The sequence below is a fragment of the Chelon labrosus genome (assembly GCF_963514085.1).
Source record: "Chelon labrosus genome assembly, chromosome: 5".
Classification (NCBI taxonomy): domain Eukaryota; kingdom Metazoa; phylum Chordata; class Actinopteri; order Mugiliformes; family Mugilidae; genus Chelon; species Chelon labrosus.
In genome coordinates this window covers 18504666-18525102 of record NC_140341.1, presented here as the reverse complement: position 1 = coordinate 18525102, position 20437 = coordinate 18504666, and the positions used below count along the sequence as shown (strand labels likewise).

The window sequence follows — 20437 nt, the reverse complement described above, 5'->3', positions numbered from 1 at the left end:
ATGTTTTATGAGCGGCTTTGCGCTTTGCATGTGAAAATCTTGATCTGCAAAGGAGCAAAAAAAAAAAAAAAACTACAAACAAAAACCAGTACAGAGTAGTGCCTTAAAATGTGATCTGAAATATGGACACAGTTATTCACTCTGCCAGCTATTCATTTAAAGAAATTATTTAGCTTGTAAAATGACAGAAAAAAGGAAATAATATGAGGTGAGATCTTGAACAGTAAACCAATCTAGTAAATCATCAGATTCCAGATTGAATATATTTAAATTTGACATCACTGGAGCAGCAAAAAACGATCAATTAATTCTACCAGGGCATAATCTAGGGTATTTGGAAAGAGCTTTGAAGCCATTTGGAGTTTTATTTTGAAAAATGGCAATGCTTGCTGTATGAGAAAAAAATTCAAAGTACAAGGTCCACTTACTAGCTTTTTTTTGTTCTAAGCCTCCGACTGCATCACATGGTTTATTTATGCTCTCTCATTTTAGTTGTACAGGTATATAGTTTCAAAATAATTCCTTGAAAGTTTCCTCAAAAGCTGCATTTAACTATAATTATAGATTACTGTGCTTAAGTGTTTGTTTTAATTTTAATCCAGTCTATTTAAGAGCAAGAAACTGTACTTTGTACTCCACTACATTTATCTGACAGCTGTAGTCACTTTACAACACGATGAAACAACGAATTATATAAAATGCAATGAATTGTTGTGCTAAAACTAGCATATATCAGATATAGTCAGCTACTACCAAAATGCTCCTTGCATGTGAATGCATCAGTATTATAATTCAGCAATTTAACATATAAAAACTGACTGAAATACTGTCCCAGTGCTACTTTTACTTAAAATAAACATCTAAGACTTCCACCACTGGGACATTTTATTGAATTATAATCAGTTATTGATTACTAGAGTCAGGAAATAACTGGTAATAACTAAATAAAGGTGAAATATTAACCTTTAATCGAATAAAGCATGATAAATCTTGTAGTTTTTTGCTGGTATTTCGATTGATAACGTTGGTATTTCAAAAATCCCGTCTGCACACCCCTGATTTCCTCTCATAAATTAGAAACCTCCAGCCTGTGTCTCCAGCATCCTGCCATGTCCATGAGGCATGCACAGGGAAATCGAGGAGCGAGGAGGAACAGGAGGGAGGAGGGGGAGATCACTCCCTGCTCTCCGTTGATGTTCCTCCCTGCAGATGACCTCATGGGTGGAGGAGGAGGAGGAGGAGCCCAGCGTCCCGGAGCCTTCCCACCTTGGTGGATCAAGTGTGGGCTGAGTGAGTTTGTGTGGAGATACCGCTCAGAGGACTGGGAAAAGTTTTTATTAGTTCTTTAATATCCATGACATTTATCAGGTAAGACTTTTCATGTACTCACGTGTTTCGATTAATCGCGGAGGCGTCGGTTCACTTGTTCGGGATAGTAGCGGTTTGTGAGGAGATGTGAGCGGTTTTAGTGGCAGTATGTTGGGAGGAATGTCGGGACATGCCCACGGAGGAGCCCTTCAAAAAGCAGCGGCACTGACAGCTAACTAATAATAACCTTTTGTTCTCGACTTAGTCAAAGTTATTCAGCCTCTGTGCTGCTTACTGAAATGCTAACGTTACTTAAGCTAGCTGAAGTTTAGGCTAAGTGGCTAGGTCAGCTAAGTTAAATCAGACTTTTAGCACAGGTTGTGTTTCCTTATGGACAATAGCCAACACACACACACACTCACAAACTAATCAAAGGAGTAATTGACTGAAGGTGTTTCAAAATGTTTTCACCACTGTGAATAATTAAATAAGTCGCCCTTTAATCGATTAGTGGTTCAACAGAAGAGTTATTGTTGACTATTTTTATAATCGGTTAGTTTGTAAATAATCAAACACAAAGTTGTTGAGTAAATTTATAACGAGTATTTTCCTGATTATTATTATTTTATTAATATCAGAAATGTTTTGGAATTCTTTTCATTGATTCAGCTAAAGAAATGCCTGGCAATAGTGATTACACCTGTCTCAACTTCCTTTTGCCCAAGCTGACATATTAAAAATGCACTTTTCATTCAATCATGTAGTCAAAACCCAAATATAGAAGTCACATAATAGTGTTTTTAATGGGTTTGAGATTGTTGTGTCGCTATAGTCTGACTTTTTGTTAAGTAAACAATTGATAGATCAACTATTATTAATCGATGGTGACTTTATATCATCTAAAAGTTTTTTTCAGTTCATGACATGCTATTGCAGCATAAACTGAGTTGATTTTTACTGTGTGTGTTAACTTATTTTAAGAAGATCAGGTGCAGATGTTTTACAAACAGCTTCGTATAACTGTGTGGTCCTGTTTGATGCTAAAGCTAGCCTGTATTTTGTGATTGGATGTGGTGGTTTGGAAAAGCAGAGCCAAGCCCAGATATAGTAGCAGTCTTAAGGCTAAAGGACTGTAATCTTGTCCACCCACATAAATTGAGTCATTGAAGTTTGACCACTGGTTGGATATGACTTCTGCTGCCTTCAGCGTATTTTGAGTTGAGGAGTCTCCTTGTAACGCAGCCAGGTGCTTTGATAAACCAAAGCTCTGTTTTCACCTTCTGAGAAATTGCTTGTGAATGTCAGGATGAGTCTTTGATCGTAGCCAACGCATGAATGCATTGCTTCAGAGTGCCGGTTCTATCAGTGTTATGAAGTCTTCATAAACCTCCTGGCGTTCTGCTTTGGAGGAACGTGCCACAACATCTGCCCTCGTCCCGCATTGAGTTACTTGTTTGAATCTAGCTTGAAGGGCAGCTCAACTATATACAGTGTTGATTTTCCATTTAAAAACCAAACAGGTGGAACAGGCTTTGGCGCTGACAATCACAATGACGGCCTGTTAACGTGAATGTACTCAACATTAACTTTCCGACATAATTTCAGGCAATTTTACGCTGATTATCGAACCATTAGAGTGGATTTGCATGCCTCTGTGCTATTGAGGCCAAGGCTATAGCTATTGTCTGTTATAAGGTGCTTGCATTACAGAGCAGTCATCTTATTAAAAGTGCCACAAGAGTCTGCCTCTCACTCTCTCCAGAGCCTGGTTCCCATGGTCGCTAGCCAGTTGGCCAGTAACAGATGCTGGCATCAGAGTGGCATTGTTATGGCTATGGAAGGAAAGTTACCAGAGCCAGGGGACGGACAGACAGCACATACCGAATTGCTGGTTATAATAAAGATAACGATTTTGTCCAACTGAAATGGCTCAACAGGTGGAGCTGACAGGAAATCCAGATTTAGCTAGTGGGGTTCAGATCTCACACATTTACCATGCTACCTAACCAGGACTATTTGTGAATGAATCCTGAATGCGGTGGTGTTGGTGAGGGTAACCAAATCTTTCTGCAATTTAGCTTGTGTCTAGCCTTGTGGCGTTTTTTCAATTGCACGAGCGTGACGTTCAAGGGTGTGATAGTGTAGAACACTATATAGCTTCACACCTAACCTATTATGTGAGGTTCAAACGAATTCTAGTGTGCTCACCTGTTTTGTTTTTGGGTCAGCTAAGGTGTGCAAAAGCTGTCATTCAAAGTCTTGGACTGCTTCCAGCTGGAAGTTCATTTGCAGCTTAAGGGCAAAGAAGACAAACCACAGGATTTTGTTACAGTATCCAAAAGATTAATGACTTGTTATCTATCTGTTAATCGTGGAAACTCTCATGAAAGCAATCTCCGTGGCAATATATATGTAAGGGATTCTCATAATGTCTACTGTAAGTGGGATTTATGTAACCTAGCCACGATACTTTTACATCTCAAAAGTATTAAGGTGGTTTTAGGCATGTTGTGAAATAATGGCATAATGGCAGGAGCAGTTACTCTCTGAGCTCCTGGAACCTGAACAAAGCAGAGGTTGTTATGTGCTGTTTGCCATGCTGTGGGGGACAAAATCTCCTGCCAGGAGGTAGCTGAGGTGATCATAAAAACATGACTACTACTTCTGCTAGTAGTCAATTTTCAGTTTACTCTTTAAAAGAGAAGATATCTGAGTCCGTAAGTCCTAAACCATCAGGCAAAATAAATACAGTTCTGAACACTGAGAACACAAGCTGTTTAGCAAAGAGGCAATGTGGAATTGCTTTAGCTCAGGTTTCTTAGAAGGTAAGCTTATGTATCAAAGCACTTACATTTTAATAGCCTCCACTTGCCCTTAGGTCATCTATTAAAACATTAACAAAATGACAGGCATACTCTTAAAGTTGTCATTGTATTTCAGAGATGGTACTGACTTGTAACGAGCTGAAATAATACATGTGTCACGGTAGGACTGTTTTCTGGGTTGAAAGTCCAGCTGAGCAACATGTACATTATGTTTGTTTCCAGGCTCTGTGCATGTGCATATGCGCCCTAAGGCTTGCATGAGTGTATCTGCATCACATGTGTGTTTGGACGTGCTTCTTAGTAACAGCTGTTACTGATTTACATTTTTGTCAAGCCTTTTCAAAACCCCCAGAGACAGACATTGGGAAGAGAGGAGGAGATAGGTGCAGAGCGTCGTAAATGTAACAGGCTATGAATTGCAGTGTGTGCGGAAAGGTATTTCCAATAAGATTTTTAATTCTATGCAATATTAATTGAGCAATTCATTTAATTTAATATTAATATCCAATTTTATGTTAATATCGGTATTTTCACTGCGATCCTGAAACATATTTGGGGTTCAGAGTCGGGAGGGTATAAGAGGGGAATGTGTGGCAGCCTGTGAGCAATTTCCTTTGCAGGTGTGCACACTGTCTGCAATATGCATGTGTACATAGGGAGTTTATCAATATGCATTCTTGTGGAGTTGTGAAACGTCATCACTTGGTGCCCAAGTACTGCTCCAACTCAAAGTACGCATCTGACCAAGTGCAGTCCAAATGCCCAGGGGTGTTTTTTCTCAGACAGTTTTATCCAGGAGGTAACTTGTGTGAACTTGGGGCAGCCAACTATCCCAGAGTGCATTTTGTGGGCACCATCAAGTGTGCCGCCGTTCAGATTACAGAATGACCGTTATGCGTCTTTCCGTCTTCCTAAGTTTGAACTTAAGAGCTGAACTTATCCGAACAACCAAGTACGCAAGTCTGAAGTTAGTCACACGTAGTTTTCCAGTTGTACAGAAGTTGTTCCTCTCCAACACTGTAGCGGGTGCTGTGGGCTGGTCTATAGAAAGCCCTCTGGTAGGCTGCTATAGAAGAAGAGAGCAAGGCACGACGGTTCTTTGTTAAAACTTTTACAATAGCCAAATATCAGCATTGTGCAACGTTGTGCTCTTTTCTTCCTGACTTTGGAAAATTTTGCTCTTTTTACTGGTTATATATTGTAAGTAGGCGTAAGGGGATGCGATTGTGTAACCTCAGACCAATATACCAACAATAAACAGTGACAATGGTGTACTTAGCTTTATAAAATACTTTCATAGCATTTGGCTTTGGATTTTTTGGTGTCAGACAGGCCAGCGTCTATCTATGTCTGCTTTAACTTGGTTTGTGAAATAACTTCACTTAAGAGCTTTAAAGCTGCTCAAAAAGACTAAACAGTAGCCTGTCCTACATACCTGAATGAAGAATGTTTATTTAATTTGACTTGCTACTTGTGCTCCTCTTCGTGGCTTCTGCTCCACTTTATTATTTACTGACATTTGTTTCTGAGCACTAAATACTACGCTAAGTTCACTGAGTGTAGCTTAAGTGATGAGCTAAGAATAAACCCACAGACATGTTATCTGCAAAGTCTGAATCCCTGTTGAATGTTCACTGGCTTAAATCCTGGCTTTCTAAGTATGCTGTGTATGCCTCTGGTTTTAAATCTATTGCTGGATTCCTCTTATTCTAAAATCTTATTGGCCTGACGGGCTTTTTCTTTATGTGACCCTCTGACCGAGAAACCTTAATAGAGTAGAAGTGTTGAAGGAACTTCCTCTAGACTTTAAACACTACCTGTTAATGTTTTACCCTTAATCAAATACCGGTCTTCCTGAGAGGTTATGTCAAATTGAGCATAAGTAACAATGGCTCAGATTTGTGTATTTTCACTCCAGATGTTTATTTACACTTAATTGCAACAGAGAATTAGTAATTGAGTGCTGAGTTTAATCAGCACCGATAACGGGAGTAAATGAGCACAACTCTGATGGGGTGATTGTTGTTACTCAGCGTGAAGTTAAAGCTGTTGCTCGCTGGTGTTTTCCAACAAGAGCTGGTTGTTGGTTTGCGTGAATAGGGTGATTTCTAAGTAAGTTGACAAAATAGGGAAGGTTAAGAATGAAGACATCAACCCAGCTGCACATGTTTTCTCGTACTAGGATCTAGGATTCTCGTCCTGATCTGACACCGATCTTTTAATGTTCAGTATTGGCCGATCTGAGTCCCGATCCGATCTGAAATAAACAAAACTGTCCTCTCCTGCAGATTCATAAAGACTTTTCTTATCTTACTTTTATTCTCCTATATCGCATATATACTGTGCGACTGGAATAGCACTGTCAAAGCTAATGTAGAGAGGCAGTGGCATCTCCCCTTGGCTCCAGAAGCTCCAACAGCCAGTAAAAACCTGTGTTTTCTACTCCAGAAATGGACTGACCATACAATACCATAAACTCCATAACCCTCTCTGTAATATTTTTGCCTTGTTGCTGTTGGCAGCTTGGCCCCTAGCCAACCGCCACTAAAACTGAAGAGGAAGAAGACGCTTTGGCGCTACAGTGACACAGTTTTGGTTTATGGCACACCTAAAATAAATAACTGTAAAAGAACGGACTTGGCTGAAGCACGATACGATCCAATCATTTAAAAAATGCCCAGATCATCACTGATACCGTAGGACATCCCTAACGCATACATACCTTTGTATTACCTAGTGATTACCTATATATAAGCTACATTATTGTAGCTACATTTTGTAGCTCATTTTATTCCAACATTTATATTCAGGTTTAGTCAGTTTTCCAGGGCCTGGGGTGTAACTACATTCAGAGCTTTCAGTGCCCTGTTAAACATGCCTTGACACTTCTAGAGCCACACAGCTGGGACAAAAGACTCATGTTTACTCTATGCCACTGCTGAGACAGCGTTTATTGTGGGGCTTAGTGCTGTAATGGCGGACAAAATACACAGACCTCACTGTATCATACTGTAACAGTTAAACCACTCAAATGCTGGCATCATCAGAAAATTAATAACAAAAAGAAATAATTCAGACATATTGGATCAAACGTAATTGGGATTTTCAGTGAACAAATCCAAGTGGGAGTTTGTGCTCTCGCACAAGTCATACAATGACTGTCAGCCATTGTCCTCAATGTTATTTGTGATTTCCCATGCCAGGCTAATGAGTAGATCAGACCTGTTATCCATTTTAATTTCACGCTGAGCTGTGTGGCTTGTCATCTTCAATAAGAAACTAGCTCTCTTTGCCTCAAGCAAGAGCTTTGAATCTGCCGGAGCCCTTGATGAGACAGAGTAATTTCCCTCTACCTAACAGTAAATAAACACATGTCTGAATGGCAGCCAATTTTCTCATTGTGTTGTTTTGAAAGAATTCTCCCCGTAATCTTCTTAAATTCTCTCAGATTAGCTCGCTACGTGCCAAAACATCTGGAGTTATGATTGAATTGTTTTCTCAGATGACAGTGCAAGCAGTGATAATATCCTTCTCATGCTGCCACTGAATTCAGACCCCGGTTCTTTCAGCTGAAATGCACGTTTTTCCTCAAAAGCTTTGTGGTGCCCTGGGGAAGTTTCTTCCGTGGAATTGCCATATTACACAGTATAATCACACCAAAGGCCACCACGTTATTGATGTTTAATGGCATTTTCCAAGTACAAGAACTGTTTTCAAGTGCATGTACCAGGTTTGGTTCCCCGGTCATACTTCATGCCCCTTAAAACGTTCATTAGTGTGTATTCAAGATTTTTATCAGTTCAGCAAAGTTAGTTTGGCATGTTTGGAGCACTAATCTGTCATATTATTCTGAAAACTCATGCATCATGGTGCTGTTTGCCAACCCATTTATTGCTGGTGAACTTTCTGCTCTTAACTACCCACAGTAAACTGATTATGGGTTGTTGGATTGGCTTAAATTATTGCAGAATTTTTTACTACTTTTAAATCATTTTAAATCGTAATCTTGGATTTACACTGTAAGTCCTCTTAATCGTTTTAATATATGTATATATATATATAATACACTTTTCTTTTTCTTTTTTCTTTTTTCTTTTTCTTTGTTCTTGCTTTTAACTGTGTGTTCTAATTTGTTCTGTTTTTATGTAAAGCACATTGAGTTGCCTCTTGGTATGAAATGCGCTATATAAATAAAAATGCCTTGCCTTGCCTTGCCTTACTTTAAAACCACTGACTGGAGAAGTAAATAACAATGACCAACTTTTGGACCTGGCATTCGTGTGGATGTTGCTTAGACATGTACCACCCACCTAGACCAGACCGGGCACCCCCACCCCATAGCAATGACAGTCTTTGATGGCAGCAGCCGTCAGGACACCCTCAGAAGGCCCATGTCCATTCTCTGATGAGTCACAACTGTTTTGGAGGCACAAGGGAGACCGACACAGTGTAAGGATGGTGGTCATAATGTTATACCTGATCAGTGTATGTTAAAGTGTTAACATACACATGATGTTTAATATCAGGCCTTTCTTGTTTCATGATGAAGGTCTGCTTCTCAGTGGTTCTAAGCTGAAAGGCCAGCCAGGAAACACTTGAGTCAAACCGGAAGAGGAGTTATGTAAAAATATCTATTCCTTTGTTATATCCCTTCCACTCACATTAGTGTGAATAACAACCTTTTGTTTACAGTGGCTGACACTCAACTCCTCCATACCTACTCCCTACACTTCCTCTTTCAAATGTTTGTTGGCTAACTGGCCATTGTTTATGGACCACTTGAACACACAGGCCTGTTTCCTGCGCTCACTCACGAACAACAAAAGAACAGATAATCACGGAGTTCACATGAGAATTTCAAAGTGTCACTGGTTCACTTTTGGGCCGCGTTTAATAAACCAGCGTGAAGGTCATCCCACGGTGAGAATTTCCATGTTGCTATGACAACACTGTGGAAATCTGAGAGTGATCATTCATGTAGAATCAGTTGATGAAGAGAGCTGGCGGGGCATTTCAGCGGGAAAGAGAGGAACACATGGGGTGGAAAAGAGCCGTTTGGTCCGATGCTGGAAGAGTGGTGAGACTGATTTGAGCTTAGGGTGGTCTTTCTATTGTCTGCCACCTAATTGAGGACAATGCAGGCTCTAACTTGCCAACATCCAGTGTATGTGAAATACTTCCCCACCAGAGGCAAACAATCCTATTTCCATTCTATATATAGCTGCCTTCTCAGATGACTGGTATGCCTACATGGCCCCATTAACCACATGTCATGTCCACATGGTGCAGGTGAGGATTTTTTTCATCTTCACACCACGAGTGGATTTGAACTCTATCACATCAAGAATGACCTAGAAAACACACATGTTGATAACCTGAGGCACCTTTTCAACACCCTGGGCTCCAATTTCTCTGAAAGAAAAGGAAATCATCCTGACATTGTACCTCAGATTGGAGTCCTTTTCATTGTTACCTTGAGCTTTTCCAAGGTAACAGACAGCCCACATGTGAAGGCCTTAGCGCTGACGTATGTCTTGTTGAAAATGCCAGCAGCAGGGAAGCATCCTTAATGATGAGGTCCTTTTAGTGTGTATCCCTTCAGTTGCCTGGGGTATTTTGAAGCCTCTTGAAGACTTTTGACAACTAGGCTGTTGGCCTCTTCAAATAAACAGAGAGGCAGTACCTAGAGCACAATACTCTGCTGTTTCACTGGGCCAGTGTGAATATTGAGAGTCTATTTTGTCTATTCAGCCAGCGTGTGTCCGTAAGGACCTGTGAGCCCCTGTGGGACTTTAACTGCACCGTTGTAATATTGAGAGGCCCCTTCTAAGGGACCATGGTAATATCCAAACACAGACTAAATGCAGTGGGATAGAACTCAACTTGAGGGCTTGAGGAATTTTGATTCTCGTCTTTTCTGAATACCATGAAGTCTAGGACTGTTCTCTAAGGAGACTGTCTTACAGAGGCCAGCCCTACTAAAGCTTTAGAATAGCATGTTGACTGTGATGCCTTTGCCATAGTGGGATGCCACATGCCAAAAATGTCTTCGGCAACATCAATATATAATGGTCTTAGAGTACTGTTTCCAAAATGTTTTCAGGAATGCAGAAGATTGATAAGTCATTAGCATGTGTTATGCTGAGAATATCTCGGGAGTATAGGTTAAACTGACATTATCGTCTATTGTATAGCTATGCTTTATGTTTGTTAAAGATTAGCAATAAATCAGCAGCAATGTAATGGGACCAGGAAGCTTAAAGAAGAAGAACAAGTAACATATATTACTGTTTGAACTCTCTCCCTTAAACTCAGGTCACTTCTGAAAAAGTTGTCCCACCTTTATGTGAAATCGATGGAGTCAATACATCATCATCTTGATCCGTAATTGCCTGCTCAGTTGTCAAGGAAGTATGCATGGTCGCTATTGTATTTTTGTTGTGTGTAGCCCGGGTTCTACATTGTCACTAGCCTAGCACGGCCAAACTCAGATCTTATCAGAATGTGAAACTGGTACCACATTATTTAGATTTCATTACGGAGCATATTTCAGCCGATAGGGTGAAAAAAATAGTCGTACACAGAAATGGAAAGACCTACAACCAATCAGAGCAACTAATTCTGTGATATATACCTCACAGCTAATGCGACCGACTCGATAGCGGGATCTAACATTCCCCGACGACAACCATGTACTAAAACAACTCAACAGCGCTCAGATTTCGTGTACAACTACATCACTATTACTCTTCGGTTCATCGCCACATGGAGCCTGCCCAAATGTTTTGATTAGCTTGGCAGATCTTTTCTGGCCATAAGGAATACCAAATGAAGCGACTTCATACTGAAATTCTCCCTGTAAACTTTCATCCAGCTTCCAGGCTCTCATTCCTCTGGAATCATGGTTTGTGATCACTGTGCTATTGTTAAATCAGCGCAAGACATTCTTGGATTTTACTCAAGCTTACATCTTATTTCTACACCTGATACAAATTGATGATAGCTTCATGGCTCAGAATAATAAGTGTCGGCGCGATGACTGAAGAGGTGGTGTCTCGGTTTCAGTGGGTGCTGACTTGTGTGTGTCTGGTGGTGGCTGTGACGGGGGAGGGGGATGGAAGGAATTTGTCATGTTGGCTTTTGGAGTTTCAAGAGGGCGTTTCTCATTTCCTTTGGGCTAACCTGGCTGATGTTTATTGTTGCTGTGGAGATGAGCAGCTAGCTCCCACACAGCAGCTAGCAGTACTGACTAGACTGACCAAGCCGCGGCTTCACTGTCAGAAACCACACTATTCTGCACAGATACAATCCTGTCATATTGCATTACACCAGGTGTCCTGCCACTTTTTTTGTCATGGACATTTATAAGCGGCCAAGGTCAGACACCAGCGAATTTTTCGTGCACACACACAACCAAAATGATCGATAGAAGAAGATAAAGGATAAAAAACTCAGGATGGTTGGAGCACATAAAGGGTTTGCTGTATTTCCCCTGGATATTTCAGAATAAAACAAAAAAAACAAACAAAAAAAAAAAAGTAACCATCTGCTGCTTTGAAACTACATTCCTAATCTTGATTTAGAGTGTATGCTTGGTGGAGTAAAATCCCATGAAAAGTTAATGTTTTGACCAGCCAGTACCGATTCGAGCTGCACAGGCTCCTCAGGGATTTACCCCATATACCTGCACCTCCCATAACTAATCGGCGGAGGCTTTGCTCCACAGTGTTTCATCTGACACCATCAAGGATGAAAAGGGGCGAATCAATATCCCCACTCACAGCAGCAGTAAGGGGACCTAGATATTTAAAGCCAGGCTTCTGGGGTTGAGAACTATGTGTTTTGTTTGCAGATGCATACCCTTATTTGGTTGAGACCGTTCTTTTCTCTTCATTGCTTTGCTGCTATTAATACAGAAGAGTACCATGCAAACGGGCTATAATGTGTGCAGAGGGTTGGAAACCAAAGATCCCACACAGTTAACTGTTTTAGCTGCCTCTGTTGTTGAGTTAAGAATGTTTTACCGTCGTCCAACTACTATACTGTAAAGATAGATGGGCTATAAATAATTGCCAATGTAAACAAGGCTAGATCTTGAGTTCATGTTATAGCGTTTAACCCTAAGGATTCAAAATGCACACTAACTTGGGAACAACCACGGGTATCAATTGTAAACAGCCAAGTTCAGCCACATAGCATCAATTACATGTGGAATTCAGGGCATCCGACTCAGTGTTTTCCTGCATAACAAGATAGCAGAACGTGTCCTTTTCTGTTTAAATATTACAGCATTCTTTCCATGCGCCCCTCCGCTGATGACCTGCAGGATTGGGAGTGCTGTGGGAAAACTCCCAGGCGGGTGCCAGCTAAACAGTATGAAATGCGGATATTGACTGTTTTGCCATTGCTGTGTTAACTTTTCGAGGACACTTTTTATCTTGTTTGGTTATTTTAGGATAGAAAAGACAGGCGTGCAGTGTGTGTAAATGGTTTTCTTATTTGCAGGTGAGTCGAGGAAACAGCTTGTGTTTTCCGTCCCGTGAACAGAAAAAGAATCTTCTGTGTTGCTGGTTTATTTCCATACTTTCCCTCGAGTGACAGTGGATGTGTTTCAGTTGTCTTGTTGCGGCTGCAAATGACTGAATATTTTTCTTTTCTTCCCCCCAGGGGCCTTACAGAGAGGATTCCAGGAATCTTGCCATGTTCAAGGCAGTGCTGAAGAAGAACAGAGATGGAGGCAAGGGGAGCAAGAAGGATTCAGGTATGTCTGCGATCAGGCGGAAACACAGCCAACAAGTTAGCTTCCAGTAAACGGATACACCAACACCGCAAGGCTCAAACTGTAACCCTACTTTCAGAGTTTCTAAAGTCATTCCTGAATAAACTTGTCTTTTGTAGACACCTTTTGTGGGAAAGTTAGGAGTATGAGCACAATAAGGGAGTTGAAGCCCGAAGTGTACTCTTGGCAAACATACCAAAATGATAATGTAAAATGTTCTTGGTATTATCAGAGGGACTAGGGCAAAGTCTCGTGTAGGGATGGTGTAGACAAAATTACAACTGTCTGAGCTCAAACGCAGCATGCCACCGGTGACACAGCCCACTGCGTCCAAATGTCATCCAACCATTGTTGTGTCTGTCAGTTCAGAACGGGATAGCTTCCACCGTTTATCTATAATTTTGACTGGAGATACAGCCGGACCATTGTCTCATAGCAGATGTCCTTTGGAAATTTTGCAGAATTTTCCAACATGACTAACTGTGAGTCATTCTCAGCTCTCGGCTGTCTTGACATAGCAAATTGACCATTTATGCTTATACTGCATCTACCAGTCTGGGCTTGCTTTACCACCCCAGAGCTGTCTCATAGTTCTGCTCTCTCAGCCTTTGTCTGACTCTTTCACTCAACAGTCGGTGGTAAAATTCAAAGGAAAATGGTCTGATTTTCCTTCCATACTCCACCACATCACCTCCGCTGCTCTCCAGCCCAGTGAAAATTAACTATCACAGACTTGTATGCATTACTTTTTATGAAGCTGTTGCAACCTGTCACGCATGTATGAATCACACAGCTTCCCTGTTATCCAGACAGCCGCACACCCACATGCACATACGCTTAAACGCTGGAGGATCTGTGTACGTGAAGTGTGGGAGCAGCAGAGTTTTATGGCGGGATACGACTCCTTTATCCCTGCCTTACTTTCCCAGTTGGACCCCATCCATCAAGGCAAAGCAGCTCTGTCTCCTTTTCTCATGCTGGGACAATAAAACCTGGCCACTCCTCTCCGTTGTTTAGGGCTCTTAAGACATTTGAGAGGTCACAGGGATACAGCAGTTTGCAGTGGTCACTTTACCCCGCTGCTGTTTCTGCATGAGACAGATACATGCAAATTCTGTCTTTTTATTTTTAAGTTTTAACTGATTATTTAATTAAACTAAGTGAAATCTGAGTGTTTGTTGGCAAATCACGTTCTAGTTATAAGAGTTATTTCACATTAAGTCTTAGTTTGGGCCTGTTCTGCACCACTCAGTGATTACTTGTCTATTGTCCTTGAAGAATTTGTAAATTTAGGTGCTTTCTGGGACTCGAAATGAAGTTAGTAACACGGAGGCCCTGATAGGGAATGCCATGTTAATCACATTGGGTACACAGCAATATAATTAATAGTCTCTGAGACAAGATAGTACCATATTGCTCATAAAATATTCACTGCACCTCCTGTGCTGTTTGAATTAAATTTTGATCCAGAATGGCTTGCGAAAGAAACTTGTGTTAAAATGAAATGTGTGATGCAGTGCAGCTTTGTCACCTGCTTCATTATATGCACTGGTATTTTCTTGGGATTCAGGTAGTTAAAGATTAAATTCAAGAACTGATTTTCAGTGTTTTATACCTGACGACCGTTATATTTTTCTTAGAAGCTTATTAGGTAGGATTAATATGCTCATTATAAACAGATTTTGTTCTTGCAGATCAATGAAAATTGTGTTTATTAGTGAAGCCTGTTGTTGTTCACAGTCCCTGTAGCATTCTGTGAGGCCAGACTGTGCAGACTTTCCCTCCTTCAGAAGGCCCAGAAGGACAAAACTCCTGTGAAGTCTGCATAGCAACATATAATGGAAATAAGTGGGAGCACAGACCTTGATAATAGTATAATTGCAAGATAGCTCAGCATATGTTGCTCATGACTTAGTGGCTATGGACTGTATGCAACTTTAAAACAGTCAAGGAAACTTGGCCCCCATGCCAGATACCACTACAGTCATTAGCTCTCCTTTGGGATCTCCCCATTGCCAAGACCACAAAAACACACACACTTTGCTAATTTAGTCTCTCCATCTTGAGCTCCTCCTAGATCCTTCCTCCTCCTCTTCCTCCTACTCTTGACTCAAAATGATTCTGTAAGGAATCTGTTTGGAATTGGCCTTTTTAATCCCTTTTAAGTACTCTTTTATTCTTTTATGGTGTGCTTTCCAGGAGTGGTACACAGGGCATGTTGCCTTTGATGTGCACATTTTCCGATAGGCTGGCAGTGCAGGCTTCGCTACAGTTAACAGATTTACAACCCCAGGAAGATGATTAGATTTCAATGAATCAAATATTGTTTTAAATTCTCATTTTGAGGATCATTACTCAAAGCTCGTGGAAATGTTTTCAGACAGTTTCTGGCCATGAGACCAGTTTAACTGAATTAGTTTTATCGCATTTTCCTCGTGATGCAAACATTATTCATCAGCGGAGTTTACACTAACCAGCAGTAAGCTAATAGTTATTATATTCAGAGGATATCTTCTGCATGGTTATGATTTTCTCTTGGGTTGCACCCACAGAATTCCTTGGCAACGACGTGGGAACATCAAACCAAAGAGGCAATTAACACCTTTCCTGTTGATTTTTCCAGTGTTCCAGTGTTAAATGTGAAATCCAGTGTGAAAGCACTCAGGCATTCAGGTGTAGTGGGCTGTGACCATCCTGAGTGCAGACAATTAAGTCACATGTAATCACGTGGTTCTCCTTCTTAGCCTATAGGAGAAAACACTGACATGCTTAAATACAATTACGTGCTTTATTATACTTTCTGGCAAAGTGGCCTGAGTGGTGTCAGTTTTCCCCCACATGCTGCCTCCATTTAAAGCCTTGAGGTACAGTATATGAGGAATATCTTCTAAAGTTCATGATGTGACCCAAATAAGTTGCATTTTTGACTCGGCTTTAATTGTTAACTGTGACTCCGTGTGAGTGTACAGGTTGGGTAATACCTCCAGTTCTCCGCTCAATGAACTCGGCTGCTTGAGGCAGCTGCCAGACAGTTGTCTGTATGTTGTGGGTGACGCAGCGTTAATCACACTAGCATGCATTGCCTTGCGCTCTCTGAGGCCGGTAACAGTTTCAGCTGTTTGTGCCGCCGACTCCCAACACACACACACACAAGCGTGCACGCAAACAGATAAGAAGCCACCACCTGTTGGCACGGCTTTTCTCAGTTTGTTTGGCAGTACAGAGGCAGGATCCACACGTGCACCTGGCTCAGATCGCAGTCCTTTTGTTGACCTGAGCACAGAGCTGGAGGCGCAGCCCTTCAGTGACTCTCCAGAAAAACCACTGGGCTAGTAATTACCTTGGCAAGACTAATAGGAATAGTAGGTTTAATCGGTTAAATGTGAGAGATAAGCAAGGGATAGGTGCAATACTAGTGCTGATTTTTGATTACTACATCTGCTCCAGAATTCCCCTTATGGTTTTGCTCTTCAGACTCAATAAAATATAATGACAAACAACTGACGATAAGCAGACTTGCACAAGGACATAAACTGTTAGCGTTTTGGCGGCTCGCAGAAGACTGATATCATTTTAAAGAAGCAATTTTGAGCAAAAGCAGCCTTTTTAGATTTCAGAAAGATGAAGAGACTGTTCATGATGTAGAGGATCCTTTCACAAAGTAATGGTGTGTGTGAGAGAGTGTGTGTTTGTGTGTGTGTGTGTGTGTGTGTGTGAGAGAGCGAGAGAGACCATTAAGTCCTCTGTTGCCTCAGCTGTGGCGGTGAATGGTACATGCCGTCTCTGCAGTTTCTCTGAGCTTCTTGGGTGTTTTGACATGAAACAGTGATTTGTTGTTAAAGGTCAGAAAACAGCAAATTGGTTACAATGTGGGATTTTGGTGTGTTTTTATGATTTCCCTTTCTTCTTGAAGCTCGAAGTACTTGTTAGTGAACTTTTCATAGTAGTCATAATTTTGAGCCAGTGGTCTGTGGTTTATTGCGATATTTTAAATGTCTTTTCTGGTAATCTCTCTTTTTGCATATTCCCTCGCTGCAGTGTTACAGTTAAGCAGAGCAGCTGACATTGCAGAGATTCCTTCACTATATTCTTTTTCTCTCCCCCTGCAGCCGGGAAGACTTCCTTCAATAAACAATAACCACAGGTGGCTGAGCAGATATTTGTCCAAACATAAAAAGGGAAAAGTTTGACGGGCAGTTGTTTGTTCAAACTAAAACGGATTTCTTGGTTTCTGTGCAAATATCAAGTTATGCCTGGTGTGGCCTAGACAGTTATTTTAATATGGCTGCTTCTTGTGAAATGGAAATGACTTTGCTCAGCTGTGAGGCATTAGTTAAATACTAAAACACTCTACAGGCTTGCTTTTGCCCTCTGGCTGCTGCAAAGCTTGATGTCACTAATGTGTGTGACGCAGGTTTCTTTTTGTGAATGTTGTTTTCTTGTCTGAGGTATTGGTTCTTTGCATCTTGAGGTGCACTCTTCCAACATCACTGGGAGAGAACTCCAAGTTTAGAATAAAACGGCGGCTCGGCCTGCAGTCAGACTTTAACAAACACTACTCGGTGCAGTCTGCCACAGGTTCCAGTGCCTGACTGCCTGTGGAAGCCTGGCTCTTCTCAGTGAACAGCTGGGTGGCAGCCTCCTCTCCATCCATATCTACCGCAGCCATTTTGAGACATGCTACCTCCTTGTCCTGTGGCTTGTAAGGGAACTTAAGGAAAACTCCCTTTTCACGGTTTATTTCCGATGTAATTGCTGAATGAGACCTTTTTTTTTATCTTGCCTTGTGCTTTTAATACCTTCGATACAGACGTTCATTAACTGAAAAAAAGGCTTTTCTTTAGATCCATTTCTTGTCTTTAAATTAAAAGTTGTTTAGACGAACAGACACACAAGTCGCACACAGTCAACCACAGGGTATCTAGATTACAGATTACATATAGTATGTGACCTGTAAAGGACAGATCAGACTTCACATTATCCCACACACATAGACCGAAGGCAGCAGAGACAGAGAGGCAAGCAATGTCAAGATACATTATTAACATCCTTTGATGAACCATAATATCTAGTGTTTAAACCAGAACCTCTGTCTCCTTTAACATCAGCCCATGATTTTCCGTTTGGAAAAGCTTCCTAGTGAAAATAATTCACGTAGCTACCAGGCCCTGGTTTGCCCTTAATGTGCCAATTAAGCGTTTAAGGTTAAATAATGCGCGTCTAATAGATTTTTAAATCTCCTCTACGTACACGTAGGGTTATATCTAGGTCACCATCCAATGCCCTTCTGCTCGTTTTAATTTAATAAAACCACAAATGACAGTTGTGAAAGGGGTTGTTTTAGCCCATGTTTGCAGTTTTTGCTCCCAGTCATGTTTGTGTAGATTTTCATGCCCAGACAGTTGTGGTAGGACTTAAAATGTGGAGAAAGAATGCACCTGATTTACAAAGGAGACCATTGAGCGCACAGACCTACACGGCTATCAAAGCACTGTGCAGCCAGCAGGCAACGATTAGCAGGGCGTAGCTCAAACCACATCTTTCACTTCCACACACATTCGTGTTCGAATACACACACACACAAACACACACGCCCACAAACCTCAGGTGTATCCACATTAGACACTCCCTGTCTCTCCGTCAGAAAAGCAAAATAAGGGCTCTTGGGGTGCGCAGTGAACTTGGTTGACCAGTCTCACCATTTCTTTTTTTTTTACTGACACTTTTCATGATTTCACATGACTAAAGACTTCTAAGAATGAAGGGTATGCCGTTAATCGTTTTCAGATAACATTCCCTGCATACAGATTTAACCGCTCGTTGCCAAATTGTGGCCACACAGTCCTGAAAATTGTTAATGCTGTCAAATGTGACTCTTCAAGTTTCCTTCTGCCTGATAATCAGACTGAATTTCCATCTGATTTACTTCACTAGATAGTTTCGTGTCAGAGGATATGTTGATTTTTCTTGACTGACAAGTGACGAGATCCATTTATGTGAAGTTATTTTTTAATAGTAGTTGATGGGGGCAGTTTAATGTTGATCAAAGAAATACAAATACATTTTAGAACCTTGTTTCTAGTTGAACTTACCAGTGATTTTTTTGGTGTATTTATTCTGGCTCAAGGGAAGATGACATCCTCATATTTGAACTGTTATTACACAACTCTTGATGGGCTTTGTTAAATTTTGAACCATGGAAACCATAGTCAGATCACAAACATGTGGGAAAAGATTCCTGCTAGATAGATGGATAGATCGATAGACAACTTTTTTATTGATCCCTTTAAGAGGTTCTGGTTAGTGCTGGTTGGTGCTGGTTAAAGTCTGTGAAATCTGGTCATTATATTTCCATTTAACCTCAACATTTACCTTAATTGCATGTTTTTATGTTAGGTGTTCACAGGCACAGAAGCTTCCAGGCTCTCCTCTACCTGAAACTGGCTCCTCATGGTATCACTGTAGTTTTTTTGAAAGGGATTAGTTGAAATACAGACTTATATTTTTGTGATGCCCAGCCAGCAACATGGAGGAGAGCTGAATGTACTAGCTTAGGGCTGGGTTGTGGCCTCCAAACCGTTTTTTAACCACCTCGGAAGCTCACAATGTCTTACACCTTCTGGCATGCCACATAGCCATAAGAGAAGGTGTCACTGAAAAGCCACCATTGAAGGGTGGGGGATAAAGGTGCACAGTCTCTCTGGGGAGACATTGATACTGTTTAATAGAGCTATGAACATAAACAGTGCCATAAATATTCATGTAACAAATGAAGACTGAAAACTAGAAAGAGAAGTACAGTATCTTGTTCATCACTGAGCTCTGCAGCCACACCTCAACACCTGGCCAATCACTGGGTGAAGTCGCTGCAAATGTCACATTGTCAGTTTTGAAAGGTTGAGACACAGGCACCCTCTTTCCAACATCGGAAAGGTATGTGAGGAAGGGGTTTGTGATGATGGCCGACCAACTGACGAGCTGTTGGGACGACCATAAATCCCGTTTAATGGTTAAATTTGGTACTGGTCTTGTGCCCATTGACTTCTGGCAGGAATTAGGAGAAATGCTTCTATGGTTCCCATTGGCGCTCTGTCTGCAGTGTCAGCCTGTTACCACTTTCCATTACCCTAACTGGCTCCTTTACAGTCTGCACCGATGGTTCCTGTGACCTTGGTACTGTGCGCACAGCACTGAACAAGAAGTCAAACAAATACATGAGGACTCTGTGGAGGCTGTGGGGTTGATGTCATCCAGAGTACAGCAACAATGCATGCACACCTACCCCCTTCTCCACTCCTTTACCCCTCACCCATCCGTTGGCAAATAGTTTCTTTTGCTACTTCAAAGAGGAGGAAAAGTAGTTTATCAGTTTAACATGCCAAGGTGTGTTTTTAGATGGACTTTGAAGGGGTGATAGTGGCTGTCATGGCAGTTCATTGGCTGGGGAGGTCAGCAGGCCACACGTTTGTCTAATTACAGCGTGACCTCCTTGGGCAGACACATTCCTTCTGTCTGATTTTTTCCC

At 41.3% G+C, this 20437-nt stretch overlaps 1 protein-coding gene across 1 annotated transcript in view; it reads left to right on the top strand.

The window, feature by feature from the left end:
• Positions 1-984: 984 nt before the first annotated feature.
• LOC311487766 (protein TANC1-like) overlaps positions 985-20437 on the top strand; it is a 98001-nt gene continuing 78548 nt past the window's right edge. Inside the window, exons 1-2 of the mRNA XM_084544129.1 lie at positions 985-1368; positions 12801-12894. Of these exons, the coding sequence (XP_084400255.1) occupies positions 12834-12894 (61 nt within the window). The 5' untranslated portion in view covers positions 985-1368; positions 12801-12833. The remainder of the gene's footprint in view (positions 1369-12800; positions 12895-20437) is intronic.